Here is a 16,552-nt window from a genome sequence, read left to right on the forward strand (position 1 = left end):
CTTGACTCATTAACGATATAGACAGTCTTCATAAAAATGGCCGCTGGGTGCCCCATTTAATGTTTAAAGATGGCACTTAAGTCATAACAAGTAGCTTGACTAATGCTGTTTTCTGTTGACACGTTAATACGGACAGTGACGTTTGTGGATGTGACATCACGTGGTCCACATTTATTCCACCCATAAGATTGTAATTAGATGCTGCCGGCAGAAGTGACAGGTGCGGTTCACTATAATCCCAGAACATATAAACCGGAAGTGATGTATGCTTTCCACAGACAGATTTGGATTTGTTTATGATTTTAAATGCCTTTTATTGTGTTTTTTTCCACTGTCTATTCCATATCCTTGTTATCCAAGTACAGTTAGCACTTCTACTTTGGTTAAGAACAGTTGCTCATACCTCTGTTTTCCACTAGGTTAAACTGTAACAGGAAGTGATGTCACCATAAGTTTCCACATGTGCATTGCATCTTGTTTGTTCTGTTAGGTAAAATATGGCTACTGAGCTCAGCAATACCATTCCCATGATAAAGTCTTCACTATAGACGAAACGCGTCGGGTCTGAGACACTGTACCCGAGACCCCCTATGGACAGATAAGCATTCTATCTTATGTATTTTTGTACGTGTGCTACTTGCTATTTTACTTTGTCACTGCTTGAAATAAATCCGGTTTTATAATAAAACCATCTACATAGTAATTGTTTGGGACTAAAATGTACCTATTTATGGTTTTTATCTTTGGTTTTATTGCAGTTTAATTTTAGCAAACAGTGGGTCTCATTCAGACCCGCTCGTGAGCGCAGGACGCTCGCAAGCGGGAAGATGGTACCCAAATGCGCATGCACACGACGGAGGCTGCTCCGTCGTGCGCATGCGCGAGACCCGGCGAGTGACAGGGAAGCCGTTGCTCGGGGTCTCGCACCAAAGGGGGCGTGCTGTAGATGGTGCGTGACAGCACGCCCCCTTTGGTGGGCGTGCCGGGGCGTGGCTGCCCAGACGGAGGTGTTCCCATGGGAGTGATTTTGGCTCTGATAGAGCCAAAATCACTCGAGGGCTTGCGGCAGCGATACCCTACCGCAGGGTTTCGTCGCAAGCCCGATGGTCGCGATGGTCTTGACCATCGCGACCATCATCATGGACGCTCGCATAAGCTGTGGGTGGTAACCCACAGCTATGCGAGCGTCCAGGAGGACGCACCAAGAAAAAAAAAAAACGGCCTGATTCACAGCGGGCGCTCGTTCAGAGCGTCCGGCTCTGAATCAGGCCGTGTGCACTATGTTTTATTTTCTTTCCATTCACATCATACTATTTGGTGGGCCATTTGACAGAATAACTATTATCAAGTTAAGCTATTTTTTTAATCTATGATCTTATCACCAGTTGAGTTGAATTGGTTTACTTTCTGGTGCTCTGTCTCCCCGGTCACGAGGCAATGTGGACGCTGACAATGTGGGGATGGCGCCTGCTGTTGCTGGGAGACCAAGATGCCGGGCGGCCGCAGGTACTGCTGAAGTGTCCCAGCTGTAATTTTTCTAGCAATTGGCGTACCTGCCGCTCATTTGTGGAGGATCTTTTATTACTCTGCATGGACCAGCGCCACATCACCGGTTATAGTTTATTCATTGTGTGTGAACTCCAGCGCAGCCTCAGCTTGAGGTCCCACCGTATCAGTGGCAATCACCCCAGTGTGTGAATACAATCTCAGGCCTCCACTTGGCTACGAGTACCGCTCACGCCATATTTTCCAGTGGTATCTGCCTGCGGTCTCACGACCTATACCATCAAGGCCGCACCTCTACCCTCAAGGCCACACTATCCATACCATCAAGTTTGCACCTCGACGCTCAAGGCTACATCTATACCATGAAGGCTGCACCCAGTTCATCAAGGGCACATCTTGGCTCCCAAAGTCACAACGCGGCTCTCAAAACCATGTCCTTTTACTTGGTCACAACTTGTCATTCAGGTAACATCTTAGCGACCTAATCCACAAAGTTACTATCACTCTGTCCTGTGCCAGCCTCAATCCACCACCAGCCACTAAATGCTAACTGATCACCAATATAGCTGTCTAATCATCTACTGTAGGTAGGTGGGCAAACATCTTTGGCCAAACATGTACTAAGAACCTCAATAGAAAACCATGGTAATTGATAGTTATATATATAACTAACTATTATTGATATTTAGTATTCTTAGTGCTTAGAGTGTGCATCTGTATCCCCCCTTGTTAAGCCTCTACTGTCCCGAGTATAGGATCAGGCGGCAACCTAAGTACCAATAAGCATACTAGCTCTAAGGGAAAAACGGGGAGGCTGTTATTAGCAGACCTCGCTAGTGTGACTCTAGATGTCTTACTGGTGATCGTAACAACCATATACTATTAGGTGTTTATATTTCCTATATTGTTCATAATTTCCTTAATAGTGACTTATCACTTATTATTGGTGTAGAAATGCCACTCACACCATAGGTGAGTGTCTTTATAAACCAAACACTCTTCGGTGTCTTGAAATATGGGATAATAAAAAAATAAAGGGTTATGGTAGACTTACCTTTGTTAACTCTTTTTCTTCAAGGTCCATAGGGTCCAAAGAGATACCTTGGGGAAATGTGGTTGGAGTGATCCAGGCACCAAACAGTTAAGCTCTCAGCTCCCAGGTTGCCTCGGGTCCTCCTCCACATATACCCCGCCCCTAGCCACAGGCACTCAGTTTTATAAGAAGCCCAAGGAAGAAGGAAGGACAATGTACACCAGAAACACTCTCACAGAAGATGAGGGAATCTGTGACCGAGAGAAAAATTACCCAATGCAGCCAGGTGCGTCAGGGTGGGTGCCTGTGGACCTTGAAGAAAAACAGTTAAACAAAAGTAAGTCTACCAAAACTCTTATTTTCTTCTTCAGGGTCCATAGGAATACCATGGGGATGTCCTAAATCAGTTCCTCTAAGGGTGGGGACACTCCTGAGCAGAAAAGGAGAATCCGCCGCCCAAAGGAAGCATCCTGAGAGGTAAAAGTGTCATAAGCGTAGAACCTAAAAAAGGTGTGGACAGAAGACCACATAGCTGCCTTGCACAATTGTTCAGCAGAGGCACCACGTCGAAACGCCCACGCTGGTCCCACAGACTGAGAATGTGTGGTCGCTGTGTTTGGAACAGGGAGATCAGCCTGCGTGTAAGCCTGAGAGATAGTCGTGCAGCCATCTAGCCAGAGTTTGTATGGTTTTCACAAACAAGACTGGCCAGCTAAAAAACAAACACAAAAAGAGCAGCTGATTTTATAGAGTTTGCACGATTCACATAGATACGAAAAGCACGAACCACATCCAGGGAGGTAACACCAGAAAGGTCTGAAGACTGGAACCACAATCTCTTAATTCATATGAAAAGGGATACTACCTTCAGAAGATAACCCACCTGTGTATGGAGAACAGCTCTATCCTGGTGAAAAATCAAAAAAGGGGGAGCAACAAGAGAGCGCTACCAAATCAGAGAGGAGATAGTGAGGAGAAAAAATATCTTTGCTGTCAACCACTTCAAATCTACTGAGTCCAGAGGTTCAAATGGGGGAGCCTGTAGTCCCCTTAGAACCAAAGCCAAGTGCCACTGGTGGGACAAAGGTTGGCTGAACTCGAAGAACACCCTAAAAAAAAAAAAAAAAAAGCTGGCAAAGAAGTGATCCTTCGCTGGAACCAAACTGACAGCGCAGAAACCTGTACTCTCAGTGTGGCCAGGCAGAGACAGAGGTCTAACCCAGCCAGGAGAAAAGCAAGTACTCGGGAAACCCTAAAAACCTTAGGGTCATACTTTCTGTGGGAGCACCATTGACCAAAGAAGTGCCAAACTCTGTAATATATGTGGGCAGAGGAAGGCTTTTCGTGCCCTAAGCATAGTCTGAATCACAGAGCTGGAGAAACCTTTGGCTTTTAAGATGGAAGACTCAAAGACAGACGAGGTAGGTCCAGATGCAAGCAGGGACCCTGCGCTAATAGATCCGGCCACAGGAGGAAAAGGAATCGGAATGTCTATGAATAGGTTCCGTATGTCGGTGAACCAGTGGCGTCTGGGCCAAGCAGGAGCTACCAGTACCACCTTCCTGCTTGAATTTCCTGAGGACCCTTGGGAGGAGGGAAATTGGAGGAAAGAGATACGCTAGCTTTAAGTCCCACCTCACCACCAGCGCGTTCATGAAAGCGGCTGAGGGATCTTTGGTCCTGGACCCGTACCTGGGGACCTTGTGGTTGTGACATGAAGCCATGAGGTCTACATTTGGTAGGCCCCATTTGTTCACCAAGTGTTAAAAAACTCCCGTATGGAGAGTCACTCTCCGGCGTGTATGTCCTGACGACCTAGGAAGTCCACTTCCCAGTTGAGGACTCCCAGGATGAATATTGCCGAGATAGCCAGATGATGACATTCTGCCCAGATCAGACTGTTTGCCACTTCCCTCATGGATGCCTGACTTTGCGTGCCTCCTTGATGATTGAGATAGGCTACTGTGGTCGCATTGTCGGACTGGATCTGGACCGGCCTGCCTTGGAGGAGGTCTTGTGCCAGGATGAGGGCTTTGTATACTGCACGAAGCTCCAGGATGTTTATGGGCAGGTGACTTTCCTGCTTTGTCCATCTTCCCTGAAAGGTATGATGACCTGTCACCACCCCCCCAACTGGTGAAGACTGGCGTCCATGGTGAGGAGCACCCAATTTGGAACAAAATGGGCGACACTTGTCCAGATGAGACTTTTGCAGCCACCATGAGAGAGAGAAAGAGAGAGAGAGAGCCAAACCTCTGGAGTGAGAAGGAACCTCTGGGACCACATTAGATGATACTGCCTGTTCCACTGGGAGAGAATCAATTGTTGCAGAGGCCTGGAATGGAACTGAGCATATTCCACCATATCGAAAGTGGATACCATTGAGTCCAGGACCTGCATCGCTGATAGGATAGATGCCCTTCGCTTGTGGAGCAATTTGCGCACTTGCAATGATCGGGCTGAAATCTTGTCCCCTGTCAGAAACACCCTTTGTGTCTGAGAATCCAGAAGTGCTCCCAGATGTACCATCCGTTGTATTGGAGAAAGGCAGAACTTCTTGATCCAGCCGTGTGCCGGTGGGCAGGCAATGATCAGTTGGAGATGGTGTTGTAAAACAGCTGGAGACTGTGCCAATATCAGGAGACCGTCCAAGTATGACAGTATTCTGACTTCCTGACACCTGAGGTGGGCCGTCATAACTGCCATTATTTTGGTGAAGACCCGTGGGGCCATTTACGTAATAGGCACATGCAGATATGCATTCTGAATGTCCAGGGAAGCTATAAAAACCCCAGGTTCCATTTCCAGAATAATTGACCATACAGAACTTGGTTACATGGACAAACTTCCAATCTGAACCAAAAACAGATTGGAATAATATCCCCTTCCTTGTTGAACCACAGGAACCGGGATTATCACCCCTGCCCGCAACAGGGAGTAAATAACCTCCTGGAGGAACAAAGCCTTGATAGAATCTGATGGGGGAGTTGTACAAATAAACTTCTAGTGAGGATGTGTCCTGAAAGTGAGGGCATACCTCTGAGAGACCACTTCTCGGAACCAGGCGTCTGTTGCTGTTTGATGCCAGGAGTCCTCAACCTCCCACCTTGGGATCTCCCAGGAGGAGGCCAGCCCCATCAGATAATGTCGTAAACGACCAGCGATGCGCGCTCCCGCTGGTATTTTCCGACATCAATCATCACCTGAACATGCCAGTCAATCTGCCGATAACACCAGATTGGCCATGTTCAGGGATGAGGGAGGGTGCCTGCGCTGAATGACAAATTGTTCAGTGTAGGCACTACAGGGGATGGGGAACGACTGTACGATTACAATGTTGTAATCGCACTGTTGTTACCCCAACGCCTAGTGGATGTGCACCTTTAGTTTGCGTCTTGGTGGTCCTGCGAGAACTAGATGGTCTGGAGAAAGGCTGTCCTTTTGCTCTTCCCTGAGGGCAAAAGGACCGAAAAGAGGATTCAGTAGGCTTTGATGTAGCTGTTGATGGCAGACCTGCAGATCTTGAAGCTGCCAGAGTAGCCACTATCTTATCTAATCCTGCTCGTAAAAAGTAGTAGGTTTCCATAAAAGGCAGGGATTCCAGAGCCTTCTTGGATCCCACATCTTCTTTCCAGTGTCTTAACCAAAGGGCTCTGTGAGCAACAGCAACTGCTGCTTTAGAAGCCAGTAGTCCAGCATCTATTGCAGCTTCTCTCAAATAGGAGGTCGTTTCCTGTATGTGGGATATATATGTCAGCTGTTCTCTGGTAGCATTTGGTAGAGTATCTTCCAATGCCCCCGTCCATTCTTCAACAGCCTTGGATACCCAAGCCCCAGCCATAGCCGGCAGAATACCAGCTCCAGACAATGAAAACACTGATTTAAGACATGTTTCCAGTTTTCTATTTGTAGGATCTTTAAGGGAAAATGCGGACGGTATAGGCAACGTAGCACTCCTGACTAAATGTGTCACATGAGCATTCACAGTAGGAGGGTCTTCCCACTTTGTATGCTTTCCCACCTAAAGAATGTACTAATATGCTAATCTTTTTGTAACATGGAACAGTTATCCGGGTTACTCCATGCTTCTCCCATAAGTTCAGTGAGCTGCTCAGACTTAGGAAACTCAGCTTTTACCACCCTCTGGTGTTTAAACACTGGAGCCTTAGGTCTAGGAGCTGGCTCATCATCCTCTATATTTAGGATTTGTCCGCCCTCACCAAAGAAGAGACAGACATCCACTGTAGAAGGATGGTCCTCCTCTCCTGAGATAGACCCTGGAGAAGAACCCGGCGCATCATCCGACTCCTCTGTTGATGCTTATGATTCGACATGCTGGGCAGACTGACAAATTATATTGTCTGCTTAGGCGCTTTAATAGCAACCGGCCGGTCTGCCTGCAACATTTGTTGAAACGCAGCAGCAGACTGAGCCGTACTCTGACTTGAGTGGGTATAAACATCCATCCAGGAAGGATGTATATGGGGACAAACAGCAGGCTGGAACTGCTGTGGGTATCCCATTATGGAAGGAAGCATGGGAGCAGCCAAATGGTCAACTAGCTGCATCATAACCTGAGACAAGGAAGACACCCAAGATGGCACCTGTACAGGGGCTGGTAGACTGGACTGGTGAGGTGGTTCTTTATAACAAATAGCACACAAACCATCCTGTATAAAATCCTGAGGGGACAAGCCCGCCAAACAGCTTTTACATGAAACCAGCACCGGGGCCTCAGTTTCCTGTTTACACTTACCTTTAGACATAATAAAGAAGTGTAAATGTGACTGCCTTCACAAGTATCAATGTAAAGTACAATAGAGAAAGGAAAAAATATTCCCCATACACCTGCAGCAAAGGGTTTGAGGATAAATAGCAGTGATAGTTATAATTGACAGTAAAGAAAATAAAGGCAGTATCTAAATACAGAAGAGCTAACAAAAGTCACATACAATGCATATATAATTATACTTGCAATGGGTCCTGAATCAACTACTCAAAACACAAGGCTTGGTGGGATTTGAGCGCTGTGTAGCCTGGCCTCTGGGGAGAGGTATACAGGGAGACTAGACCCAAAACCTCCTGAGACCAGCAGCTTCAGCAGAGCACTGATAGTGATTGCTGGGCATCTCATATACAGAGGAGAGTAGGAGGAGCAACCTAGACGCAAGAAAACCTCAGCTGGATCAGCATCTGGGCTGGGGGAGGGGCTGCCTGGGAGACCCTACCTCCCCTAAGCTGTATTAACACCTTGGGTGCGCTGGCCTTATACATGGCCGCCACCACTGTGCCCGGCACCAAACTCACTTGCCCCGGTGGTCTAGTGGGGGAGCGGACGCAACGGTCGCCCCACTACAGCAACCTCCGGCATGTCTGCAACTGATGGAGGTACGGACTGCCAGGTGTTTACTCGTGAGCGGGGAATCACCTTACGTGCATCCCCATGCTTCCCGGCTGCAGTTCCGGGTCCTAGCATCACCACTAGCCAAGCTCCGCTGGTGCCCACCGAAATCAGCAGTCCAGTTACTGGTGTCGTGGCGCCAGCAGGGGTAGGTGGAGCAGCAGCACAGGCATCCTTTAGGATGCCTAGCGCTGCTTGCTCTGAAGTAAAAATAAATAAAACATAAAAGAAAAAGCTTGGGCCTGAGCAGTCCCCCTGTTATGAAGGTGCATCTGAATCCTGCCGCACCAAATAAAAAACTGAATGCCTGTGGCTAGGGGCGGGGTATATGTGGAGGACCCGGGGCATCCAGGGAGCTGAAAGCTTAACTGTTTGGTGCCTGGACCACTCCCACCACATTTCCCCATGGTATTCCTGTGGACCCCCTATGAACCCTGAAGAAGAAATTGTGCGCAAAAGATTTCAGGTGACTCAAAGGGGGACTTGTGCTTAGAAAACAGTGATTCATGGAAGCCAAATATTGGATTGTAAAATAAGATGAAACTATGAAAACCACATTGTATACTGGATAGAACAGGTCCAATGGTGCAAAATCTCTCTGTTTTCACCACTAACGTATAGCCAAACTTACATGTACAAATACGAACACCTTCAGTAGGATTACACTAGCTGCTAAAAGCAGGTATTGCTTGCTATGGGTTACAGATTATTAATGCTTTTTGCACAATGTCATATATAAGCCTTCCTTGGTCCCGGCCTTCCAACGCACAATTAGAGACATCTGATTGCGGCATACAGCCAGGAGGCGGTGTGAGGTTACGGCTACAGGTAGTAAGGCTACAATACTGCAATCCTATATATTTGATATAATTTATGAAATAAAATGTTTATTTTCAATTTACAACATATTAAAAGTTACGGTATGTATACTGACCAGCATAGAAGGCACTGAATGAAACTACTCCAAACCTCCTTGTAAAGTTAAACAACATAATTCATAAGACAGAAGGACGTAAGTTACAGAATAATAAGAATAAAAAACACACTGTGAAGTACATTGTATATAAGTGTCCACCACTTAGAGCATCATATTTCGTTTCCCTATACAAACCAAACAACAGAAAAAAAAACAACATGACAAGGCTGATTAAGTACTGAAGGCATTTTAGCAGCCATCTGTGTAAAACTTTCCCCAGTGTGCTGGGCTGGGCCCCAGACTACAGAAAACTTTGCATCATCTTCAGCAGGGATTTGGCTCTTTGCACATCTGTGACAAACTCCTGAGACATAAGTTAAGGAGACGTAATGCTTTGCTTTCATGGACCAGCAGTCACAGAGCTCATTGTCACTTTGTTCTGAGATTTTCTTTGCTATGTGAAAACTAGTTAGACACTGTCCAGCGTTCCAGTGCAAATGCTAGCAATGGGTGCTTACATGCAGGCATTCCAGCTTGTGTTTCCTCTCCGGCTTAATTTCGCTTTTCTATCACTAAACAGAACAGAGTACAGCTCAAACAGAACTTTAAAGGAAGGATTGAAGATCCCTGTGTTGATCGCATTTGTTCAATGCAAATGTGAATGTCTGACAGATCCAGTAGGTACTGTAGCTCTGAGTGTTTGTCTGAACGGCACATCAAACAACCAACTGACAGAAGGAAGTAATCGTAGGAGGCCGAAAATTATTTTATACGGTAGGACCAGTCGGGAATTTTGGAGAAAATATATCGGTGACTAATTCAAGGGAGCATTTGTTAATACTCGTAATACATTCTAGTACAGAACAAACTTTAGTGCCATTAGACAGTTAAATTCTAACCTCAATGGCTATGTGGATTTCAGCCATTACGTTACACAGTTGCATTGTAAAAGGTAAGATCTGCAGCAGTCTGTTGTCATATGGGCAGTGTCTACAGCGGGGTGTGGAGAGCCGAGGGTTGCACTAATCTTGCTAGAGTTTGCCCTGCAGCCTGGACAATGCTGACAAGGACGGGGAGTGGTTCAGCACATAATTGTGAACGTTGATCCAGTGTTTCCACAAAAGGTCACGTGCAAGGCATAATTGTTTAGTCCACGTCACTGACGGTCTTCAAGCAATCTCTTTAAGTTTTGTTTTTATCTTTTGGCTTTAACCAGCCTGAAAAGCTTAATCTGGATCTTCTCTTTAGGTTGGGTTCCGGACTTGGCTGCTTCGGCTTGGAATCTATAAGCAGAACAGGCTCAGATGTCACAGGAGAAAACCTAGTATTATTGCAACACAGGACACAATTCCAAAAGGATAAGCAAACAAAATAATAGAATAAAATGTTTTTACAAAATCTCAGCAAAATATTGAACCGTGATTTGTACTATAAAATTAAGAATGGAGGTTGGGCCCTCCCCAGGGAAATTAGAATTTCTCCGAATACTTGAATTATACAATAGAATCTGGCCAAATCCTGGACTGGGTACAATGATTGTGCAAGCAAATGAGCTATAGGAGTCATTTATTAAACTATAGCAGCACAAACATTAAATAAAACAAAATTAAAAGTTTGCACCCATGGACACAGTGGGAACCTTCCATAGGTTGCCTGTAATATGCAAGCCCAGAATGGCCCAGTTAACTGATAAAAGGCTAATACAGCGTACCTGAATGTTTTTTGATCATATCTTCCATGACTTCATCCTCTGCCTTCTCCCTATAATATAACAAAGTAGGTGTTTGCATTAGAGCAGGCATTTCCACTTCCTGTTAGTTTAGGCCAGTGGTTCTCTAACTCAGTCCTCAGGACCCCACACAGGTCACGTTTTCCAGGTCACCCAGCAGGAGCACAGGTGTACTCATTACTCACTGACACATTTCAAAAGATCCACAGGGGGAGCTAATTATTTCACTTGTGATTCTGTGAGGAGACCTGGAAAACATGTACTGTTTGGGGTCCTGAAGACCGAGTTTGAGAGCCTGTGGTTTAGGCTGTAGTATTACACGAAGGAGGGGTGAGAGGAGCAAGGGGGAGGGAGAGGGTTACAGTGGTAAGGGGCATTCACCAGCTATGCATTGAACCACAAACAACAAACATTTACTTTTATTGTCTAACTTGAGTTATAGAAAATCTTCCTGTTGTTTAGGGTAGGGGTTTTCAACTCCAGTCCTCAAGCATCGCCAACAGGCCATGTTTTGTGGATTTCTTTAATCACGCACAAGTGCGTTCATCTATTTTGCTGGGTCAGTAATTATCCCACCTGCTTCCACAGACAGAAACATGACCTGTTGGGAAAAGTTGAGGGCTGAGGTTGAAAACCACTGGTTTAGGGAAAAGTTTGGAAAATCAGCCCTAAAGGGGTTTACTTACTAAACCGCAGTGTTATTGTGTGTGTTTTGCAATTACCAATAGTATAGCGGTTTTAAATTCTGAGGGCAAACACTCTAGAGTCTAAAATCAGATGATTTCTCCCATAGACATCGAGCCTCACTGACTTTAGCATTATCGCCATCTATTCTATACTCTATGTAGACATGCACAGTCTCAGCCTGATTCAGCTTGGATCGATATTGTGATCGCAGCTACGATTAGGCACGCAGTTCAACTGCGATAGTATGCTAATTCATTGAGATCGCTATGCCGCTGCAGCACTACACAAAGACGATCACTTTACCTTACACACATCCGTAATGTTTAGCAACACTGTGAGAACATCGGTAACACAGAGTACCATTGCAGCCTCGCGCACACTGGCACAAGGTCTGACCTTACTCAGAAATTGCTAACTTCAGCGCACGCTATGAGACCTCAGGCTACGTAGCGCATCACAGTGGATAATTTATGCACGCCCATGCAACGGCGTTCAAACGCACTGGCACTTATTTGTGTCCACGACCCCCCCGCCCCCACCCACAAACGGCATTTCCTGTCAATCAATCTGTGATGGGTCTGCGTAGCCACTGCGATCACAGTCCCGATCGCAGTGGCCGGTTCGCGCACGCGCCCACGCATGCACAGTACGCGACAATCGGCCGATTGCGTCCGTATTAGCATCTGCGATCCTTGCTCAATCAGGACCTCTATGTCCATTTGGGGAAATACAAATTTTTTTGTTTCACAATAAGGGAATTTCCTACCGTAGTCTGTCTTCGTCCAAGCATTCAATAATCTCACTGCGGCCGTTGACAATAAGTATATATTTTTCCAGAAGTAGTTTTTCTCTGGTCTTGTCCATATGTGATTTTAGATGGTCTATAGAATAAAAAATAAATGAATATGAAAGAGTTAACAAAGTTTATAGCTGAACACATGTATAGCCAATTAGTTGCCAATCTAGCCTAAATTATCCGGCAAATTGGCCAGTATTTCCACTAACCACCAAGAATTGCAGAGAACACCAAATATTCAATGGCAATTTAGAAGGCGGCAATCTCAACCCCCTCCCCTACCCTATATTATATTTGCTTTGCCATTACTATTTGTTTTGTCTGCCAATTGTAATATTTATACTGGCTGTTGCCCACGGCTACACCCACGATGAAATTGCATCTGCCAACATTTTTTTTTTTTTCTTTTTAACGTCAGGTGTTCTAGTTGTATTGCTTTGCATAGGGGCCCTGTCACGAGAGTGGCCACGTTACCAGCAGTGCTATACAGACTGGTGGCAGCAGCGGCTTCAGCCACCAGTCATACCAGTCATGTGTACCCTGTGCACAGACTGCTATGTAGCCTATCTTATTCACCCACCACTCACACGAATGTCACTGTATGCCCTGTGCACAGACTGCTATGTAACCTATCCTATTCACCCACCTCTCACACCAATGTCACTGTGTGCCCTGTGCACAGACTGCTATGTAACCTATCCTATTCACCCACAAGTTATACCAAAGTCACTGTGTGCCCTGTGCACAGACTGCTATGTAACCTCTCCTATTCACCCACCACTCACACCACTGCCCTGTGCAGTCTGCTATGTAACCTCTCCTATTCACCCACCAGTCACACCAATGTCACTGTGTGCCCTGTGCACAGACTGCTATGTAACCTATCCTATTCACCCACAAGTCATACCAATGTCACTGTGTGCCCTGTGCACAGACTGCTATATAGCCTATCCTATTCACCCACCACTCACACCAATGTCACTGTGTGCCCTGTGCACAGACTGCTACGTAACCTGTCCTATTCACCCACCACTCACTATGTAGCCTCTCCTATTCACCCACCACTCACACCAATGTCACTGTGTGCACAGACTGCTATGTAACCTATCCTATTCACCCACCACACACACCAATGTCACTGTGTGCCCTGTGCAGTCTGCTATGTAACCTATCCTATTCACCCACAAGTCATACCAATGTCACTGTGTGCCCTGTGCACAGACTGCTATGTAGCCTCTCCTATTCACCCACCACTCACACTACTGTCACTGTGTGCCCTGTGCACAGACTGCTATATAGCCTATCCTATTAACCCACCACTCACACCAATGTCACTGCCCTGTGCACAGACTGCTATGTAGCCTATCCTATTCACCCACCACTCACACCAATGTCACTGTGTGCCCTGTGCACAGACTGCTATGTATCCTATCCTATTCACCCACCACTCACACCAATGTCACTGTGTGCCCTGTGCACAAACTGCTATATAGCCTATCCTATTCACCCACCACTCACACCAATGTCACTGCCCTGTGCACAGACTGCTATGTAGCCTATCCTATTCACCCACCACTCACACCAATGTCACTGCGTGCCCTGTGCACAGACTGCTATGTAGCCTATCCTATTCACCCACCTCTCACACCAATGTCATTGTGTGCCCTGTGCATAAACTGCTATGTAGCCTCTCCTATTCACCCACCAGTTATAACAATGTCACTGTGTGCCCTGTGCACAGACTGCTATGCAGCCTATCTTAATTAAGTGAACACGCGCCGAAAGCACCTCTCCCCTCGACCCTTACCGGCCGAGCGCATGGCACCACACCTCTTTCATTGATAATGTGAATAGATTTTGTTTTTGTTATTGCTCCGCTTTAACTTGACGGATCGGGATGAAACAAAGGCCCTCATTCAGAGCCGTTCGCTATTTGCGGTCGTTCGTTTAAAAACAAGGGGTGGCTATTCAAATGATCCGTACGCACATTGCAGTCTGTTCACACCTCTAAGTCTGAACGAGCGAGCAAAACATACGCTCGTTTATTTGTTAAAAACGCCCCCTGGCCGCTCACACCATACGTCATGTCCGCTATTTATTAGATTAATCGAGTACATCGACCAGCGTATGAACTGCTCGCTATTCTTGTGGTTGGTATTTGCTACCACAAATTTGCGAGCAGTTCTGGCTATAAAATAACCCAGTGACGTGGACAATGACGCTGCTGTTTTAAATATACACACTCATAAAACGCCCGTTTTGACCTTTAAGCACGCCTGCGTTCGGATCTCCACTCCCCATTTTCAAGCACCTTCCCCTGTTACCACCCACATACGCCTCATTCTGTCACTCAAAATAGCAGGCACTCGCTATATAGCGTACAAACGATTTTCGGCCGCACTGACTGGTTCGCGCATGCGTACTAAAAACCGTACGCATGCGCAGATGTGCAAACATCGCTCGGAACGAGCGTACTGCCGCTAACGAGCGGCTCTGAATGAGGGCCAAAGTGCGGGTTATTTCTAGGAGTTTCCAATACAAAATTATGGGTTTCATAAAAATCGGTTCAGTAATATTTGCGCCAATTTGGAACCAACGGACAGACACAATGTTCTTACTATATTAGTATAGAAGTATCCAGGGGCGTCAAAAGCCTTGCCAGGGTAAGGGGATGTGTCCTAATCGCAGGAATCATGGCCACGCCCCCTTAGGGGATAAAAGGGCAAAAAAACAATTTTTGCAGTGCAGTACAGCACAGTGGTGCTTGCAAAGGTTGCTGTGAGACCCTCGGGGGGCGGGGACGATCAGTGTGATCGCTCTCCCCCACAGGCATAGGAGACTGCTGCGGCTAGGAGGGGGGGGGGGGGGCGCTGCCGGGTAATTATTACTTGCCCCCCCTCTCGATGCCCCTGGAAGTATCTATCATTATGTTTTGTCACATGCTTTGTCCTTCCAGTTACTGTATTCGTAAAATCTACTTTGGCTCCAGAATGTCCCCATAAATCCTAGGCGGGGTTCAGACCTGGTAACGGAGAAGGACATGACGTATGGATAACATCTGTGTCATTGCTCATCAAACCAGGTGTCAACCACACAAACTCAGTAGTTGTATTACGACAGATGCTCGGTACCACTAAGTAGAGATTAGCATGAACCTTGTCTAAATAACTGCACCCAAACCAAGAAAGGAAATTGTGCCTCACTACATTAAGGAACTCTCAGAACCTTTCATTGTTGTAAAGAAGAACTCCCAGCTGCACAGTTCTCTAGGTTGGTGGCTCTTATCCATTTAAACAAGCTGATAGAGGACTCTTTGGACCGTATAATCTTCCTCCTCGACTTGGTTATCCAATGCCCATGCTCTGTCTGCTACTACATTGCAGAGTATGAGAGTCAGTTGGTGCACTACAATCTACAATAAAATCTGCAGTCAATCTCCGTAGTTACTCACTTGATCTGCCTTGCAATCCAAATTAATGCACGGATGTCACAATGCGCTTCAGCAGTTCGTGGTATTGCCCTGAGTTACATGCTGTCTGCGCCTTAAGCTGGGTGCACACACTAAACATTAATCAGGCTGGAAAGCCTATTTCCGAGCATTCAGCCAAAGAATCTGAGTGCACGTATGTAGCACCCGAGGCCGGTTATTGGTCCTGAATCAGTGGTATCAGGAGTGCTGCACAGCATTTGTCGCTCTCAACGTATAATATTCAGGCTGAGAATGCAGAGTGTCCGAAATTCCGACCAATAGTCTCCGATTGCTGCCTGTAGTTCATGTTAAAACATCACCGTTGTGTGCATTTATATTTAAATGACCTGTAGCCTCCCATATGACTTCTGTGTTGCCCTGTTTCATTGTAGTAGTCTTGACAATGGGCCCGATTCGGCCCCGGACGCAGTGGCAATTCAGTCGCAAAAGACCTATGGTTTGTTTTGTGCACATTTGCTGAAGCTACAGTGCACATGTGCTGCGGCTCCAGTCGCAAAGTGGGGTTAGCCGTAGCCTGATTGAAAGGCTGTAGAGGTTTGAGGGCAGGAAGGGGGGGGGGGTGGGGACACGTTTTTGGAGAGTTCAGGAGCCAAAGGGTCAATTTTGAGCCTTTGCAGCCCCACAATAACACTGTGCCTAATGCTACATCCTGTTCCGGAGTACCGGTGACATTTGTATAGTGATTAGAACAATGTCCTGACAGTTGGTTTATTGTCTGGACAACGAATCATAAAAGCACAAATATTTGTATCACACTCTTCAACATGGATTAGTTCCTAGATCACAAGACTGAAGCTAAGTGCGTGATGCAGGGGTTTGTACAGGTGAGCTGCTTGCTGAATGCCTGCCACCCACACCCATTTATACAGCTAATCTGTCTTTCACTTTCAGCTCCGAGGCCACTCCTAGGCTTGCAATTCCTTTCTATGGTGTGGTTGTTCTGTATACCAGGACTTCAGTCCCCGGGGCTTCTAGCTGTAGTCCCATAATAGAG

General features: G+C 46.4%; 1 protein-coding gene across 3 annotated transcripts in view; it reads right to left on the reverse strand.

Moving 5' to 3' along the window:
- Window positions 1-8,821: 8,821 nt before the first annotated feature.
- MICALL2 (MICAL like 2) overlaps window positions 8,822-16,552 on the reverse strand; it is a 78,427-nt gene continuing 70,696 nt past the window's right edge. For all 3 annotated transcript variants that reach the window (XM_088452022.1, XM_088452020.1, XM_088452021.1), the window contains exons 16-18: window positions 12,039-12,153; window positions 10,568-10,617; window positions 8,822-10,139 (exon numbers count right to left, since the gene is read on the reverse strand). In XM_088452022.1, coding sequence (XP_088308148.1) covers window positions 10,039-10,139; window positions 10,568-10,617; window positions 12,039-12,153 — 266 coding nt within the window. In that variant the 3' untranslated portion in view covers window positions 8,822-10,038. The remainder of the gene's footprint in view (window positions 10,140-10,567; window positions 10,618-12,038; window positions 12,154-16,552) is intronic.

Source organism: Taudactylus pleione, unplaced genomic scaffold, assembly GCF_031769625.1.
Source record: "Taudactylus pleione unplaced genomic scaffold, aTauple2 ptg000032l, whole genome shotgun sequence".
NCBI lineage: Eukaryota > Metazoa > Chordata > Amphibia > Anura > Myobatrachidae > Taudactylus > Taudactylus pleione.